General features: G+C 37.8%; 2 protein-coding genes across 2 annotated transcripts in view; both read left to right on the top strand.

Moving 5' to 3' along the window:
- Nucleotides 1-19,677, top strand: part of LOC309510013 (uncharacterized protein) — a gene marked incomplete at its 3' end in the record, with an annotated part of 1,894,646 nt that overhangs the window by 1,311,380 nt on the left and 563,589 nt on the right. The gene's annotated exons all lie outside the window — the stretch shown is intronic.
- Nucleotides 11,425-14,412, top strand: LOC309510032 (NLR family CARD domain-containing protein 3-like). The gene is made up of 2 exons (XM_082191168.1): nt 11,425-12,110; nt 13,294-14,412. Exons 1-2 carry the CDS (start codon nt 11,460-11,462, stop codon nt 14,407-14,409), a joined length of 1,767 nt encoding a protein of 588 aa, XP_082047294.1. The 5' UTR covers nt 11,425-11,459; the 3' UTR covers nt 14,410-14,412.

Below are 19,677 nucleotides of genomic sequence, written 5' to 3'. Positions count from 1 at the left end.
TTCCTAAATGACCCTGTTACAGCCAGGCAAATGCAAAAGTTCAACTTTTTTTAGATAATTATTTATCTAGAGAGTCCAGAGAATTGGCCTAGACTGGTCTTGTTCTGATTGGACCAAAAACCAGGGACTAGTTTGCCAAAGTAGGCTTTGGACAAAAGTGGCCATATAAATTTTTTTTTTTGCTCAAATCGGGATTTGGAGATAGCCAGGTTGTTCGTCTGGAGCCAGGGATCACAGTGATGCTAAATTTGAGCCTCTAGGACAAACTATGTAGGAGTTATGACCAATTTAGTAAATGTGGTCATTATAGCACCACCTATTGGCCAATCTGGGCCATATTTTGATAGGTTTTCCCCAAATTGAGCACTATCATTTGGCCAAGTTTCAAGGTTCCAGCTCTTACGGTTTGGGCTGCACGATGCGTTTTAGGGCGGAATAATAATAATAATAATAATAAAAATCAGTACAATTACAATAGGGTTTCAGCATTTCATGCTTGAACCCCTAATAATAATAAACAGAGCAATTCCAAGAGGGTCCTCACACCATCGGTGCTCGGGCCCTAATAATAAACAGAGCAATTCCAAGAGGGTCCTCACACCATCGGTGCTCGGGCCCTAATAAACAGAGCAATTCCAAGAGGGTCCTCACACCATCGGTGCTCGGGCCCTAATTATAGCAGTCCCAGCCGAGTGGCTGCTGCCATGGCTAAAGAAAATTGAGCTTCCCCATTGCGTTCTCCAAAATTTAACATCTGTTTCCCCATAATGAATTTCTTGAAGAAAGATAAGATCAGCTGCACTTCTTTTACAAAACAAAAAAATTGCTTTTCTTTTCAGATTGTCCCGCAAACCTCTAACATTTAAAGTTACAACCGACAAGGAGTTAAACGAATACTCCATAACAAGAACCCCTAAACAAAATGAGAAAAAACAACAAAAAAGTTACTTTCTTTAGACTAGCTACCAGAATGTAAAGGGATAGGTGGATAATAACCAAAGCACATGTTATCGAGGTGATAAACAAATAAGGAGATTAATAGTAAAGGTAACAATAATTAAAGAAGAACAAAAATAGTTCCTATTTGTGCACAACTTAAAAGTTTTTGCACAGTTTATATTGTTAGTCGTCAAGTTTCATCTTTTCGATTTTTGCATGAGAAAAGTAACCAGTGCGAGCAGCAGCTTGGCTTACACGACATCAGCATAGAAGATTTGTTTCCCATCAATCAAAGCAAATGAGTTGCGAAAGGTTGCCTTCTTGCCCTCCTCCCTTGCCTTCTTCACAAGAGGCCACAGCTTATCCCGCGCTGCTCTATCTTCAGGAGACAGCGGCTCCGAGAGACGCAGTTTATTGTCAGTTAGAAACTTGCAAGCTTTAGCAGCACTCCAAATGATGTCACGAATGCGGCGCTGTGAGAAGAGAATTATGATCGATCTGGTCTTTCCATCCGTCCGCTTCGGACCCAGACGATGAACGACATCGACACTGTCCTGTAGCCCGTCTCCGACTCCAGGAGCAATCTTCCCTAAGATGTTGAGGACCACACTTCGGACATCCTCATTGTCTTTTTCCGCAACGCCGTGCAACTTTAGAAACCATCGCCAACTGTAACGTCTACACTCCTGTACACTTGCTTTCAGTGATTTGTTTTCCTTTCTCAGAGCGTGGACCTCAGATTCCATATGATCGAGAGCCTCTTTATGCACGCCAACATCCAAAATAAGCTGTTGTACCGTCGCTGTTAGACTTTTGACTTGTTTGGAAGTTGCCTCGGTGGTAGTTTCAATCGCCGAAATCTTCTGGAACGTTTTGTCTAATTTAGAATCAAGCTCACGAATAGCCGCCAAGACATTCTCATTCCCGTTTCCACTAACGTTAGATTCTGCGCGTTTAGTTTTTTTAGCAGCTGGCCTCTGAGGAGTATCCGAGAGGGATGTGACAACCTCGTTGTCGAAATTTGGACATGTATCAAACCACTGTGATTAGGTATCTTTCTTAAGTTTAAATCCAGCACTACTCAAGGCTGATGCTGAATTCTCAAATTGATCAGTTGAGCCAGATGCGTCGGAAGACATGGTGTCAAGCCAAACTTGTTTAACTTTCTTCTTGTCTCTTTTTCCCATGCATAAAGATGTCAAATCAGAATCATATAACGTTTTCACGTATTTTTTTCACGTTATCACCAGTCCGATTAATAGGTTATATCACCACTTCACCTTTATTTCCCTGAAGAGCAAAGAAACACTACCACCTACACCGCCGCCATCTTGGCCTCACAAATCTATATTAAATAAAGCAGCACCATTAAAAGCTTCAACCGCCATCTTCTATTGCATCAGCTGCAATACAGCCTTGCACTACAGCGTCCCAATGGTTAAACCGCGTTATTGCAGGCGTTATTAGTTGAAAATATCTGTCGACAATATCTGTTTTGACGTTTATCGATAATGTCGACTACATTTTTCAGCCCTAGGGAGATGAGTGAAGAGCTGTGCCTTATTTCTAACGTTACCTATATTTCACGACGAGTGTTCCACACAGTGTTAGAGCGAACACTAACAAATATTACTGGATTTCGTTCCTTAAAAGGCAACTGAGAGCTTTAATTCACTACAAAATTTTAAATTAATTGCGTTTGACACCCATATTTGGCAGAAAATAATACCACGCAGATCAATCATTTCACAACATGATAAACTTAACGTTACCACAGTTCAGAACCACGACTATCACAGAACCACGGTCAACGAAAGAATATTCAAATTAAAATCATAACAATTAGTTTTAGTCCAGTGATCTTCCTGATAGGCCAATTTAACGTTACTGGTAGAACACTCTAGAAATTCAACAGTTAACCTTGTAAAATGGCCTGTGCTTCGCGCGCGCAAAACTTTAGGCTTTGTCGAGTGTGCTCAGAAAGAAAATGCCTGTGAACGTGCATAAAAACAATTACAGTGCGCGAGACGTGATGATAGACAAAACTAAGCTTAATCGAGGCTTTACTACCTTTACATAATTTATAAAGTGGCATGACATTGGCAAAAATCAAAATACAAAAATCAGACGTCAGAGCTCGTTGGCTGTCTAATGTTAATTATTCATTATTACAGTGATTTGTGATCGAATAATAGATTAAACTAATAAACTGTATACATTGAAATCAATTTACAGTCTGATTTATCTGTATTACTATCAAGTTAAAGTATTAGACTTACCCCACGCTTGACTCTTCCACAAGTAAAATGGCGTTCGCATGTGGTCTGGACTCTGGTTCAGTCAAAACGACGGTTGCACGTAAACGGAGGTGTGGCTTGGTTAACTCTAAAAGAGAGTTATGTTTGCAACAACGCAAAATGACACCAACTCTTATTTAAAATGGACACTTCTGGTGTTAAACCCAATCTGTTTAGTGTTGATTCAACACTTTATTTTAATACTTTATTGTAACACTGGAAAATCAACACCGGTCAATTTACTGTGATGTTGACAATTTTACATTGTACAGGTTATCACTTGGTTTTTGACCAAGTGAAGCTCTTGAAACAATTCACAGAAGAGTATGTTGTCTGGAAAGAAATCAAGCATCACTGGCAAAGGCTCAAAAGAGACCATGCCTTTCTTAAAAATCTTTTAAAATAGGTTGCTGTTGATATAACTGTTTTTGTTCAGTACTTCGCTTATATTATGTGCTGCAATACTAGATTCAATTCAATTCAATTCAAATTTATTTGTATAGCGCTTTTCACAATACATATTGTCTCAAAGCAGCTTTACAGAAAGTGCATTTCAAAAAAAGGTACATAGAAAAATACAGTTAGTTAATCATGCATTAATTTAGGGCATAACATCGCCTGCGTCGAGTCGTCTCCTCACGGGCGTGGAGTCGTCTCCTCACGGGCTTCGAGTCGTCTCTGCATGGGTGTTGGGGCATCTGAAGTTTCCATGAGAGGCTGGATACAAACTGGAGCTGACGTACTCTATTTACCTCGGGACTAGCGTCCCGAGATAACAACAGAAAAGCAGATGAGAAATAATTAGCGTAGCTGCTGTTCCTAATATTAATGCATTCAATCTGATTCAACTGTAGTATAAAAGGGAAGTATTATGTGAATGCTTGGCTAAAGAGATGCGTCTTTAATCTAGTTTTAAACTGGGACAGCGAATCTGAGCCTCGAACAATATCAGGAAGGCCATTCCAGAGTTTAGGAGCTAAATGTGTATATATAACACTTCAATGTGTATATTATATAATGTACTGACTGCTGCTTTGTAAATTTATGTAAGGAACAGGCAACTCTGGCCCTTTGCATTCTACTTTTTGAGGTTAATTAAGAGTTAACCTCCAACCCTAATCGAGCACATCTGAAAATTTGAACCAAAGTCTTCAGGTTTACTTATAGACAATAGGCAGGAGGGTTTGAGGTTGGAGCTAAATCTGCAGGACAGTGGACGCTGAGGGCCAGAGTAAACCATCACTGCTTTAAATAACGCAGAACATAAGCTGACCCGACTGTCCATTAAACAACTTCATTTGAATGGTTTGTGTTTTTTGTTTTACTTTCAGACCAGCACTGGAGAACGCCTGACAATGGGATGTTGAGACTTCTTCCTCTGGTTGAGAAAAAGCTACACCACATCAGTGATCACATCTTCTGTTCTTCAACTGAACAAACTGTTTAGACGAGGAAGAAGAACACGAACATGATAGAGACGTACAGGGAAGAGCAAGAAACCAGTTTAGCTGTGATAATGAATCATTATTTTCCAACACAATATCAAATCTGTTTTCTGTAGGTGACTGAATATGATTCTCTGGCACTCGTTTTGTGGCTTCAGCAGCTGTGAATGGATTCATATGATGTTAACGTATTTTTGAAGACACATTTTTATTTATCTTGAATCTCATTTTTCTTTATGCTACTTTATCAACTTTATGCTTTGTCCTCCAATAAAGTGTTGTTTAATAAAGTATGGTGACTATTGTGTATTGAAAGTGGTGTTTGGTACAGTAAATATACATTTTTATTTGAGAAATTTTTATTTCTTATTTCTTTAGTTTAATTAATTTAAAAATAACTACATATAATTAAAAATAATAATAATTACAACTGGCCTGTTGGAGTATGCTTTTACTTCTACAAAAAGGGCAGATTAGGTACCTAGTCTTATTATTTTTTATTTCATAAATGAATCAGATGATTTAGATTAATTCACAAATAACACACACGTAAATGCGGTGGACAAAAAATAAATAGGGGTGCACTATCTAAGCTTTCACATTGCCTTTTAAGTCTAGTAATTTACATAATCATAGCAGACGCTTTTGTCCAAAGCAGCTTTAAAAGTGAGGAAAACAACGAAACCGTTATAAAGATAAAATAATAGGCTACTTAGATACGTTTCAACCGTTTTTAGAAACAGACACACACACACACAGTGTGAGCAATGTTCTTATTAGGTGTTTTTATGCGTTTGTCACAGAAATGATAAATATTTAATCAATCACGACAAATATTAGAGAAAAATACAATATGATGTATGCCAGCATCTTGCGCATCAAAACAAACTTGTCCTTCCTCCATCACGGTTGAACTCGCACTAGATCCAGCAAGGGTGAGCTAGAACTCTAGCTCCTCCCATTTGACGCTGCAGCGAATCCCCGCTCACTAAATTTAGCAAGGTGGAGCTGGAGCTCCAGAAAAGGGGGAGCTCGAGCTCTAGCTCCTCCCATTTGGCTCTGCATCGAGCACCATCTCACCCGCCTATTACGTCTCGTCTTTCCATTGGACTGGTTATACACGTGCTTCACGACGCAAACACGCAGGGCGTTCCCACCGCGTCTCGACGCAGCTCGAGTTCCCTTGAAAGGGAAGCTGATGTTTCGCCATGTAATCAGACAGTCGATTCCTAAGTTCCGATACAAAATAGTAGTAAGTATTTCACAGAAACTTTTATAAAACCGTAGACAGGAATGTGTGTACTAGCTACTTGATGGAAAAGATGGAGGAGTTTGTGAATCGGTTGGATATCTAGACTAAATATGGATCAAGGGGACTTTTTATGTCTTGAGGCCCTTTACAGGTGACGTCCACATTAATACTTTTTTTCTGAAAGGACGTGTTTGACATTTTTCATCCTGTAGTAAAGGAACGGGGTTTCTTTTGTGTATCGTGCTGTAAGTTAGGCTATGTGATGATTTTTCAAATTACTTTTTTGAGTGAACGCATCGATGTCATTATCTATTTACCTCCAACTCTCATGATCAGATCATTGATAAAGATGTTTAATTAAGTTTAATTACTTTAGTTTAGTGTTTGTTCGTCATTTACATCCAGTGTCAGTGGAGATCAGACTGTTTCAACTGTTCAGCTTCATCATGGATGACACACAAACATCCAGAGTTGAAGATTTTTCTCCAGTTTGCAGGTACTTTAAATTAATACATTAAATAAATATATTAAATAACCCTTTATAGACCCATAATAAAAGAGATGTCTGTTTTAAATGAATTTCTTGAAAACAATGTCTAAACCCTCCTCAAGTGCTTTTCATCCAAACAGTATGAAGATCTTGCATATGATGATTATCATCAAAAACTAATTAAATCTGTTCTGTTATAGTTCAGTTCAGCAGGAGAGATCAGAACCAGCGCCCAGCTGTGTGTCTTTGAGGAGTGACGGGTCTATGGGTCATCTAATAGATTTTAAGAATGACGATACACAGGCTGATCTCAGGTAGGCTACAACATTTCTTAAAGACATGATTAACATTTTAATATTATGGTGTTTTGTATTTTGTATTTATGATATTCATAATAGACATTGTCTTCACCTGATGCAAGAGAGACATATCTATGAGTGTTCCAGTTTCATGGCTTGGAATCAGATAAATAGCATTTTATTGAAAGAGATGCTTATATTATTTGAAACACCCAACTTTTGTGGTCATTTTAAATGGTCATTTTAAATGTAGTCCTTTTTGTTGGTACCTGGGCGTTGTGGAATTGCAGGTAATGTGCAGCAGTGCTGCTGTGGCCTTACATGTATATTCAGAGCTCAAAAAAATACCCTATTCTATATTCTGACCTCAAACCCATTATAACCTCCTCCAAAATGACTCCTCCAAAAATGACCAACAGATGGTATCAATGTAATACAATTAAAGGGGTCATATGACGGTTCTAAAAATAACATTATTTGGTGTAATGCAATGTGTTTATGCGGTTTTAGGTTAAAAAACAAACATACTCATTATTCTACACATACTGTACATTATTGTTGCTTCTCTATGCCCCGCCTTTCTGAAATGCGTTGATTTTTACAAAGCTCATCGTTCTGAAAAGCGTGGCGTGCTCTGATTGGCCAGCTAGCCAGTACATTGTGATTGGCCCGATAACCTTAAAGGGGTGGTATAATGCTCTTTTCACAAGATGTAAAATAAGTCTTTGATGTCCCCAGTGTGTGTATGTGAAGTTTTAGCTCAAAATACCCCACAGATATTTTATATCCTTTTACCTCACACAGACATGCACTGAAAATGTCAATGTTTATGTTCAAACCAGAGTCAGACAATAATGGAGAGACTCAAGAAGTGACAACATGTAGAATGCAACAGTACATTTCTGAATGGTTAGTTGATGAATTTAGGTAGCTTATGTGTTATCTTCTATTCATTGATTAGCATTTTTTAAGGACTTCGTCTTCAACATTACACACTAACTAAAGTTAAAAAAGTGAAATCATAATCAACCACCCCTTCAAGCGTGTGACGGAAATGTCTCGCCCCTTACCATATTTGGAACATCAGCTCCAGAAGTAATAAAGGCATGTGATCATGTCAGAACTACCTTATCAATTCGAGATCGATTCTGATCCGGAAAATGCAGATGTCCAAGATGAGCGATCATCTTTGCATGGCGGCGCTGGCGGCAACAATAATACAGCGAGAACAAAAGTTACAACATTGTTTCTACTCAGACAATTCATGGGACCATATCATCTGAACATATTTCCAAATGAAATAACCTTTTATAGGCCCATAATAAAAGAGATGTCTGTTTTAAATGAATTTCTTGAAAACAATGTCTAAACCCTCCTCAAGTGCTTTTCATCCAAACAGTATGAAGATCTTGCATATGATGATTATCATCAAAAACGAATTAAATCTGTTCTGTTATAGTTCAGTTCAGCAGGAGAGATCAGAACCCGAGCCCAGCTGTGTGTCTTTGAGGAGTGACGGGTCTATGGGTCATCCAATAGATTTTAAGAATGACGATACACAGACTGATCTCAGGTAGGCTATAACATTTCTTAAAGACATTTAAATATTTGAATGAAAGAGATTTTTGAATAGTCAGTAGCAAATTCTTAAAATATAAAAAAAACATACTTACAGGCTGTTTGTGAGTCAGAAGCGCCAGAATGTACAAGCAAATATGGAATTGCCCCACTTTTTAGAATCAGCTTTGTGCACGGCCTGCCTTGTACTCTCGCAGGGTCTGGAAACAGTCCTCTGAAAATTGCGCATCACACAGTCGAATATTTTAGTTGTACTGTTCTGGAACAGTTGTAAATAAAGTTTAAGCATTGTTTTCTAATTGTGTCCTCTTTTGGAAGGCCAAACTCATTTAGTTTGGCTTTCGCAGCGAAAAACACAGTGTCTCCACGACATGGCGGCGCTGGCGGCAACAATAATACAGCGAGAACAAAAGTTACGCCTTCTTTCTTTGCGTATACATTTATTTATGAAACTCTGTCCCCACACACTGACCTAGATTTGTTGGGGCGAGTTTGAAAGAAGAGTTTTAGGAAGGCGTGGCTGAGCCTTTATAACTTTTATAAAGAATATCTCTTAAGGTTTTACACTTTGAGCTTTGTAACTCTGCAGATCTTATACTTGCACTAACAGCATAACACACTAAAGAAAAAGGAAAACAAGAAATCGCATCATATGACCTTTAAACTTTATGAAATTAATCCTGTTGTTGATAGAAAACATTGTTTCTACTCTGATAATCACTGGGACCAAATCATCTGCACATATTGCCAAATAGGCACAAGGTTTTGTTATCAGTTGAAGATCCTCCTTTATGCCTCTTATGTCAGAGTCCACTATCTTTAAAGCAGATTTTAAAGGAATGCGATGGTTTTAACTCTTCTAGGACTCTGTTTTTATTCTGTTGATTCGTATTAATAGATTTTTTTTTTATTAAGTGAGGCTGAATTAGTTTAAAAACATTTGTAAATTTAGTTTTTAGTTTATTTCTCTTTTTATATTTTGCTACTTTTATTCTCACCATTAAAATAGCTCTGACAACTGACATGATGTTAAATTATAAGCAATCAATCAATAATATATTATTTTAATATAATATTTACAATATATAAAAAGCTTTCTCAAGCTAACACAAAGTTTGTCTTGACAAACGTTTTTTTTTTATAGTTTTTGTTTTTAGTATTATTACAGTTGTGGCCTTGAGCAGTTGATTTATTAATAAGTGCATTTACTTATTATCTGTTTTAGGAGGTTGACAGTGAATTATTAAGGTAATATAAAACAAATCCACCAATATGTCTGATTCTTGATTCTCTTCATGATGTTTAAGGTCAATCCCACCACAAAGATCAACAGTAACAAAACCCGCCTGTAAGAAGAATGACCAGCCTATGAATCAACTTCAGGACTTTAATGAAAGCAGGGATGCTAGTGTCAGGTAAAGTAAACAAACAGGTAAACAAATACAACATTTTACTCTATATATTTCGTTCGTTCGTTTCGTTCGTTTATTTATTTATATAGCACCTTACAGACTACCACCGTAGTTCCAAAGTGCTGTACATTGCAATAAGACCAATAGGACAGGAAAAACAAGACATACAACATCCATGTACAAAAATACTAAAAAGCCAAAGAATACAGATAAGGTTTTAAACGGCCCTTAAAAACATTCAGATTCAAGGAGGATCTAACGTCCAGTGGTAGATTATTCCACAATCTAGGACCAGCAACGGTGAAAGCACGGTCACCTTTCATTTTAAGACGCGCCCGGGGAATCGTTAAGAGAAACTTGTTTGCTGATCTTAGTCTTACACCTGAGCTATAGGGCTTGATGAGCTCAGCCAAGTATTCTGGCGCCATTCCGTGTAGTGCTTTAAAAACATATATCAAGATCTTATACTGTATCCTAAATTGTATTGGAAGCCAACCTAACGCAGATAGAAGGGGGGTAACATGGTCTGTTTTCCCAGCATTCATCAACAGCCTTGCAGCAGCATTTTGTACAAGCTGCAAACGGGCAATGTGCATTTGACAGGTCCCAACATAAAGTGCACTACAATAATCTAGGCGTGAAAAAATATACGCGTGGACAACTTTTTCCAGATCACTGGCTGAGAGAATTGGCTTCAGTTTTGCTATTGCTCTTAAATAAAAGAAGCAGTTGCGTACTACTGTCTTTATCTGTCGATCAAAAATTAAGGATGAATCAAAAATGACTCCCAAGTTCTTTACCTGATCCTGCAAATATCCCTTCCACGGGCCCAATTGATCAATTAACATTTGGCTACCAGCTGTGCGACCAAAAATGATAATTTCTGTTTTGCTTTCATTCAATTGGACGAGATTTTCAGCCATCCACAGCTTTACTTCCTCCAGACATTTAAGAAGAATGGCATTTGAATCCCTACCACCGGATCTCAAAGGCACATAGACTTGAGTGTCATCTGCATACAGATGGTAAGAGATGCCAAACTTCTTAAAAATCATTCCCAGCGGGAGCATATACAGTGAAAACAGTGTGGGACCTAAAATGGACCCTTGTGGGACCCCACAGCAAATGGGTGACGGTGCGGAGTAGTTATTACCAATCTTCACTAAAAAGGATCTACAATCCAAATAAGAGGCAAACCATTTTAGGACCATCCCCTGAATACCAACGAACTGCTTTAAACGAGTCAGAAGGATCCGGTGATCAATGGTGTCGAAAGCTGCTGACAAGTCCAATAAAATTAATGCTGCATGATTACCTGCATCTGTAATTAAAAATAGATCATTAACAACCCTTAAAAGGGCTGATTCTGTACTATGACCACCCCTAAAGCCAGATTGAAATTTATCCAAGCTATTATTCTTTGTTAGGAAAGTAGATATTTGTTTAAGCACAACTTTTTCAAGTACCTTGGACAAGCCAGGCAATTTTGAAATCGGCCGATAGTTTTTTAGATCATAAGGATCCAGGTTTGTTTTTTTAAGATAGGGCTCAACAATAGCTTGCTTAAGGCAAAGCGGTACGATGCCATTCTGTAAACTACTATTAATAATAGATAAAATACTTGGGCTAACTATATCGACACCTTCCTTAAGAAAGGACAGTATTACATTACATATTTAACTTATGTAATACCATGTTATTTTAATTTTACAGCCATGAAGTCCTGAACACATTTAGATCAAAACTGATGGAGAAGTTTAAGCGTCTGAATGAGGGAACAGCAAAGCAGGGAAACCCAACACTCCTGAATGAGATCTACACAGAGCTCTACATCACAGAGGGTGACAGTGGAGAGATCTGTAATGAAAATGAGGTGAGACAGATTGAGACACAATCCAGGAGAGCAGCAACAGAGGACAAACCCATCAAATGCAATGACATCTTTAAACCTTTACCTGGACAAAACAAACCCATCACAACTGTGCTGACAAAGGGAGTCGCTGGCATTGGAAAAACAGTCTCTGTGCAGAAGTTCATCCTAGACTGGGCTGAAGGCAAAGTGAATCAGGACATCCAGCTCATATTTCCACTACCTTTCAGAGAGATCAATTTGATGAAGGACAAAACACTCAGTCTTTCAGATCTTCTTCATGTGTTTTTCCCTGAAACAAAAGAAATGGAAATATCCAGTGACAAATATAAAGTGTTGTTCATCTTTGATGGTCTGGATGAGTGTCGTCTGTCTCTGGATTTTCAGAGTGATGTGAGGTTTTGTGATGTAAGTGAATCAGCCTCAGTGGACGTACTGCTGACGAACCTCATTGTGGGGAATCTGCTTCCCTCTGCTCTGATCTGGATCACCTCTAGACCAGCAGCAGCCGATCTCGTCCCCTCTGAGTTAGACATGTGCCGGTATTCGGTAATGCGATAAATCGCGGTAATGAATATGCACGATATTGTTATCGCGGGCACTTCAAAATACCGTGAAAAATAATAGATCCGAAATTAGATTTTTAGAACGCGCATTATAGCTTATTTTCCATCAGCCGCTTAAACAAACACTGCGTATATGCTGCGCGAAACACATGCGCACTCTGATGTAAACAATCGCCATGTGTATAAGCATGCGGCCGGTGCGCACTTCTAGTCTAATGTAATCAGTCCTCACATAGAGAAGCAGCATGGTGGAAGGAGGAACGCCGCCGCCTACAGTCTATGGCCGCCGCCGATCTATTCGGATCCATCCCGCTTCTAAAAGCAGAGCTGCCAACTCGACGCATTCAGCGCGAGACTCTTCACACGCGACACATCCGTTTTCTCACGCAGAGAAAAATCGCGGAGCAAAGAGGACACGAAGACCGTCAAACAAGACAGAGCAGGTTACTTTTGATATGAAACAGGAGAACAATTGTGTCACAGAACGTTACATTTAAACCATTTAATGACCAGCAGCATGTTAGATGACTAAAACAAATAGATAAAGAGGAGTATTTTGCTGAATATGTGCACTGCACTTTTTTACATATTTATTATATTTTTACTTATATTTTTCTTTTGGCCTACATAATTGTTATTATAATGAAAACCACATTATATTTGATTTAATTAGTTATTTGTAACCTTTAATAATACCAGCTGATAGGGCTCTATATGGTTTCATAGCATTATGTGAGATATTTTTTTTCATGAGAAAAAAATACCATGTGGGCTATCTACTGTAGCCTTCCTAATATTTATCCAAAATTAGTCAATATTGAATCAAGATTGAAATCAAATCCCAAGTATTGAATTGAAATCGTTAAATTTGTGTTAAGCAATACAAACAGTAGCCTACCAGTCATTGTACCATGTAATCATTGTAACATGTTGTCACTAAACTTAATAAAATTCAGTTTAGTTACCAAATGTTTTGACAATCACAATTACACCTTGTGATGCAAGTTTTATTTAATTCCCCCCCCCCCAATCCATCTGTTTCTCATGTGCAATTAAAATATTGTGATAATACCGTATACCGTGATAAAAGATCACTCAATTAATCGCAGCATGAAAATGTGATACCGGCACATGCCTACTCTGAGTGTGTCCATCGAGTGACAGAGGTACGAGGCTTCAATGAGCCACAGAAGGAGGAATACTTCAGGAAGAGAATCAGTGATCAGAGTCTGGCCAATACAATCATCTCACACCTGAAGTCATCAAGGAGCCTCTACATCATGTGCCACATCCCAGTGTTCTGCTGGATCTCAGCCACTGTTCTAGAGAAGATGTTGAGTGAAGCAGAGAGTGGAGAGATTCCCAAGACTCTCACTCAAATGTACACACACTTCCTGATCCTTCAGTCCAACATCAAACAGGAGAAAGACAATGAGAAGAACCTGACAGATGAAGACATGATCCTCAAACTGGGAAAAGTGGCTTTTCAGCAGCTTGTGAAAGGCAATGTGATCTTCTATGAGAAAGACCTGAGAGAGTGTGACATTGATGTGACAGAAGCATCAGTGTACTCAGGATTGTGCACTCAGATCTTCAGAGAGGAGTCAGGCCTGTATCAGGCGAAAGTCTTCTGCTTTGTTCATCTGAGTGTTCAGGAACATCTAGCAGCTTTATATGTGCACCTCTGCTTCACAAACAACAACAGGAATGTATTTGACCCAGTCTCTGAACCAGATTTGTTGTTTGTATTAAAGGACTGGTTTCAAGTTAAGTTTAAACATGTTTCATTTTCTGAGCTCCATGAGAGAGCCGTGAATGAGGCTCTACAGAGTAAAAATGGACATCTGGACCTTTTCCTGCGCTTCCTTCTGGGGTTGTCAGTGGAGTCTCATCAGATTCTCCTTCAGGGACTAATGACACTGAGAAGAAGAATAAAGTCTGACAGCAATGAGAAAACAGTTGAGTACATCAAGGAGAAGATCAGGACCATTGACTCTCCAGAGAAATCCATCAATCTGTTCCACTGTCTGAATGAACTGGGCGACCAGTCACTAGTCGAGGAAATACAACAGTATCTGAAATCTGGAACAATAAGTGAAGCCAGACTCTCTTCATCTCAGTGGTCAGCTGTAGTTTTTGTGTTGTTGACATCAGAGAAGAGTCTGGAGAAGTTTGATATTAATACATTTGTTGGAGAAAACAATAAAGCTGAAAAACTGAAGGTTCTTCAGAAGCTGCTGCCCGTGATTAAAGTTCAGTAAGTATCAGTGAAAACTATCACTTTACTGTTAAAACAAAAGAAAATAAATCTAAGAAACATACAAACATTTATTGTATCAGTAATAGGAGCAATATGGCAGCATACTTGATTTTATTGTTTTTCTGTTTTTTTTAAATCTATTTTATTGATGTGAATAATGACGGGGAGATGTGATTGGGAAACAATACAAGCTGACTCAAACTTGTGTTAAAGCACCTGACACCCAATGTCTTCAACATGAGGATTCATTTAAAACAAACAAGTTTAATGTTACAAATGATTTATAAAGTAGTTTTCCTGGTAACAACGGACAAAAAATTTAATATTCATATAACATGTTTATTGGTTATTCACCTGCAAGGGAGGCCAAGAATTCTAGCCCAAGAATGCGGTCTTACATTTAGAGCAAAGCGAGGAGTTAGTTGGTTTAATTTTATGTTGTATATGTCGTGTCTGTTCAGAATCTTGTTCTTTTGCACACTGAGAGTTTGTTATCCTGAGTCCATGTCCCATTTGTCTTTTATTCACACTTAACTCTCTCCAATTGTAATCTGTGACACCATTACTTCAAGGTTCCTGAGTAATTTTGAGACAATGCCATCCATTGGTGACCAAGTGCAGTGTTTTCTTTACTCCATCTACAAATTGTCTACTTTTTCTCAATTTTCTATTGCTTTTTGTTTTCAGTTCATAGTGTTTACCAAGTATGATTTTCATCTCTCTACAGTTTGAGTGATTGTGGAGTCACAGAGAAAGATTGTGCTGCTCTGACTTCAGCTCTGATATCAAACCCCTCACAACTGAGAGAACTGGATCTGAATAATAGAAAACTGCGAAATCCGGGTGTGAAGCTTCTCTCTGTTGTACTGAAGGATCCTGACTGTAAACTGGAGAAACTCGGGTAAGATCATCTATGGTATATCATAGTCAGACATGTTATTGTCTTCTGTAAGACTAAATCAGGGTTCCACAAATCTGGCACTGGAGGGCCGCTGCCTTACTGAGTTTAGCTCAAACCCTGATAAAACTCTCCTTCCTGTAACTCTGAAGACATGGATTAGCTTGTTCAGGCGTCTTTAATTAGGGTTGGAGATAAACTCTGCAGGACAGCGGCACTTCAAAACCGGATTTGAGGAACCCTGGACTAAATGCTCTGATGTAAATTTTAGGGCTACACTGCAGAAAATAAATTTCTTTCTCAGTATTTTTGTTTTCTTTTCTTTTTTGTATTCTTAATTGAAGATAAATTTACTTGAGAAGCAAAATAACTTAAAATGTTAAGTCTTGTATACTGAAAAATTGCTTATGTATCTTGATTTAAGAATTTTTAGATATTAGATATTTAGACTACGTCTGGATCGGATTCAGAACGATGATCAAAACACAGATGGAGTAGATAAAGTCCAGCAACACCCCCAAAGCTTCACAGTCCTATACCTCGTCCTGCGTCGACATTTCATTAAGTAACATTAGGCAGTTTTGATTTTACATTTGCGTCTGCTTACATACGTGACCCGTTCTGGCAAAATGAGTCGCAATGAGCAATTGTTCATGACTGAGCTACACCTGTTTGACTTTAATAGTCAAAGTCAATTTTGAGAAAAATCGAGTTAAAGTTTTCTGAAGGTTCCAAAACAAAATCATCTACCAACCATACCTTAAAATCTTGGGTAATAACACCACATTTGGCACACACCACCGAGTCAAAACCAAATATTTATAGGAACAATATATATTCAACTTTTTTCCCCCATGGTACCACAATTGTTTGATTAAAATTAATGAAAAAGACAGCCTATATATTCAGACCTACTGTACTGCACAGGTCTAATATAATGTTACACATCAGCTGTTTTTCCCCAACAGTTAACCAAATGTTCACTTAAAGGTATAGCGGAGGATCTTTCCAAATTTTAGATAAGACCCGCCCTCTCCACTTTTTGAAAAGTTTGATTGATTCACCAGAATGATTGACAATTAGGAGGACCAATAGTATAGGTTACCCACCAGGAAGTAAAACATCCTCCGCTATACCTTTAAGACATAGCAGATTATGTTTGCTTGAATACTCGCCAAGACAGATATTTTGAAACACTGTAATTCTGTGTAGGTATAAGTGTATATCGGGATCACGCGCTGTCTGAGGCGTCTTTGAGGCACGCTTCGGATGTGTCAGTCAATGTGAGTAAAATCACTTTGTTTAAATCAGTATGAGTTTGAAAATCACATTTCATTGGTTCAGACTCATGCCATCGAGAATTCGCTATTAATATTCACAAAGTTGGATTGCTACGTTTTAAAACAATACCAAACTTGTGCTGAGGGAAAGCACAGTCGTCGAGAAGCGAGCAGAGAAAACTGAATTTTTCATGGACAAAGGAAAACATACAAATAAAGATACTTTTAAATGTTTAATTGGTATTTTGACCCTTGGGATCACTAGATGAGGGCTTAATGAACTCATTTTTGTGAACACCTCAAATTCGACCATTTTGCCTGTAGCTCAGAATTATCCTGTACGCATTCTGACTCATTTTGCCAGCACGGGTCACATATGATATTGCATGTTTCTGCTTCTTCTTCGCCTGTGTTTTTATCAGGAGATTTAATACTTTTTCAAAAGTGAAAGATCTCAAACTAAACCGCCTTCAGTGATACATGTGTTAAATAGTTGTTGTTAAGTGTTAGCTTATTATATTTATGTTGACATTTTATGGATTTAATTTTTACATTTTCCATAATCTGCCTGTAAATGTTTGTATCTCCCAGGATACGTTTCCCCTTTGGGAGTATAAATTAATTGGAAAAAAGAATGTTTGTTTGGCAATGCGTGTTACAACATTTTAATAACAATTTTAAAACATGTATTCTCTCATAACTTTAAACATTCTTTGTAAAATTCGGTCGAACAATGCCTGTTTATGAATATATTAGCCTACTGTATCATATTTAATATGCAAATTTCTAGGGCCTATGAATGATCAATATGACCAAAACTTTGCTGAGAAACATCGTGTACACAGTCTTCTTCATGCCTTCTGTCCTCTGATTGATAGTTTATACTTAAAAAACAAAAACAAAATTCAAGTAAAGTCCTTTTGCTCAGAAAGTTTTTATTTTTATAAATGTAAATGTAAGAAACATTTATTAGACTGAAGCAACTGGGGTTTATTGATTATTAATAAACCATTTTTTTAATGTTAAAAATTGCATATATGATCCATAAAAGCCGTGTGTGTGTGTAATGTGATACTCAACAAAAAACAGATGCTAACTTGTATATGCATGCATGTGTGTTTTTTTGTTGAGTATCATATTTATACATCGCTTTTATGGCTCATACTGTCAGAAACACAGGGTTAGGACTAGTGTGAAAACTTGAACACAGTCAAAAGGTGAACCCAAATGCAGAAAACCAGATGACAGTTCTGGGAAATATCTTCAAATCTTGTATTTGATGAAAAGGAACGTCCAAACTTTCCTAGGATAAATCCAAAAAGTAAACGCCAAAAAACTTCCACAAATAGATTGACAACAGTTCCAAAAAGTAAATCCAAAAAGTCCACAAAGTAAATCCAGAAGGAATTTGAAAAAAAGTTCACAAAAAGATCTGTGAGTACTCCAAAATTTCAAAGAGCAAAAGTCAATTAAACAAAACAAAGGAACCATACCAGGTACACAAATTAGATTTAGATAACTCCAAAAGAGGCACAGCAAGAGAATGACCTAGACTTGGTCATGGCACTGGAAACACTGAGCAAAGTACTCAGGAGAAGGGTGACTTAAATACACAAACAGGGAACAAGGCACAGGAGACATAATGACAGAGACTGAAAACCAACAAGAGACACAATGAACATATATAATCTATGTGGCCAAACATAAGTCTAAAACCTTGACACCGGTGTTGTGCCTGAACGCGTTCATTGAACGATAGATAGTTCATGAACTCGTTCATATTTTGGGCGAACGTGAACTGAACGTACTCTGTTACTGCCTGTTGAACGTTACTGTGAACTAGGGCTGTCCCCGACTATGGATTTTCATAGTCGAATCAGAATCGTCATGTCTTGCCTATAGTCGACTAATAGTCGAATCATATGTATGGGGGTGTGGCTGGGGGCGGGGCTTTAACGTTTCAAAGCAGCGATGTACAGAAAATCACACAAAGATATAGAAGAAAATGTATAAAAACATTTTTGATCAATAAAACTAAGAAATAACATAAATAACTCCAGAAAGGCCACACTGCAGATTTGCATTTCACATGCAAATCAAATTAAATCGGCTAAATTTCCTGTGCGAGCAGGCCAGCCTACAGCACAACATCAATGCACCGAAAAAATAAACAATTAATTTACTAAATTAAATTAGAACAGAATATACCTTTCTAATAAATAAAAATACAAAACGAAATAAATCAGAATCAAGTCACAGGATGAGGAGCAAATGTGTGCAAAATGCCTAAAGTGCAGGGGAACATATATTCAAAACACAAGCCACAAATAGTTAGATTAGATAACCCTGACAGATTAATAAATAAAAATAAAAAAAAGAAATTATTAAAATAACAATAGTAGCCAGAATTTTCAACTTTGTCTTTTTAACTGCAGAAACAACAATAAATGCTAAACTGGAGTCGCAGTCTTTTTAGCTAAAAATGTTCACAGCATCCAAAAATAAAATTAGAACCGGCTGAAAAGTTTTGAAATCACTTGTACCTGATCGAGAGAACAAATCCTGAAAGTCTTTCACTCTGTCTGTCCGTTGGAGTCTTTACAAATTGTGCGCGCGGATAAAATACATTCTAACGTGAAACCCAGTCTATGCGTGAAACATGTTAACGTTGGCCGGCAGAAGTGCGATCATGGTTTTCCTGATGCTAAATCCAACCTTGGAGAATATCCTTTCTGATGGTGTACATCCACACTTTAGATTTTCTTATCCCAGACATTGTTAAAGATTTAAATCCTTGCCGCGAAGACGCTCCTCTGTCGGTCACGGATTGAAAGTGAAACTTAAATCTGTCACGGGGTGTATGGATTTATTCACGCACGTTAAAAAATATTTATTAAAAGCTTCTTTCTTTGCACATTTTTATATAGGCCTACAGCATTATCATAATAGGCTGAATATTAACATAGCCTATTGACATAAAAGCTAGTTCTATGTGAAATCAGACATTGAGCGCCCTCATATAGCCAAAGTGGCATGATCCTCGTTTCATAACACCTCTGCGAAGATTCGACCGTGAGATCGGTAGTCGAAT

Source organism: Leuciscus leuciscus (genome assembly GCF_965113295.1).
Source record: "Leuciscus leuciscus genome assembly, contig: SUPER_11_unloc_1, whole genome shotgun sequence".
NCBI classification, from domain to species: Eukaryota; Metazoa; Chordata; class Actinopteri; order Cypriniformes; family Leuciscidae; genus Leuciscus; species Leuciscus leuciscus.
This window is presented reverse-complemented; position numbering and strand designations above follow the sequence as displayed.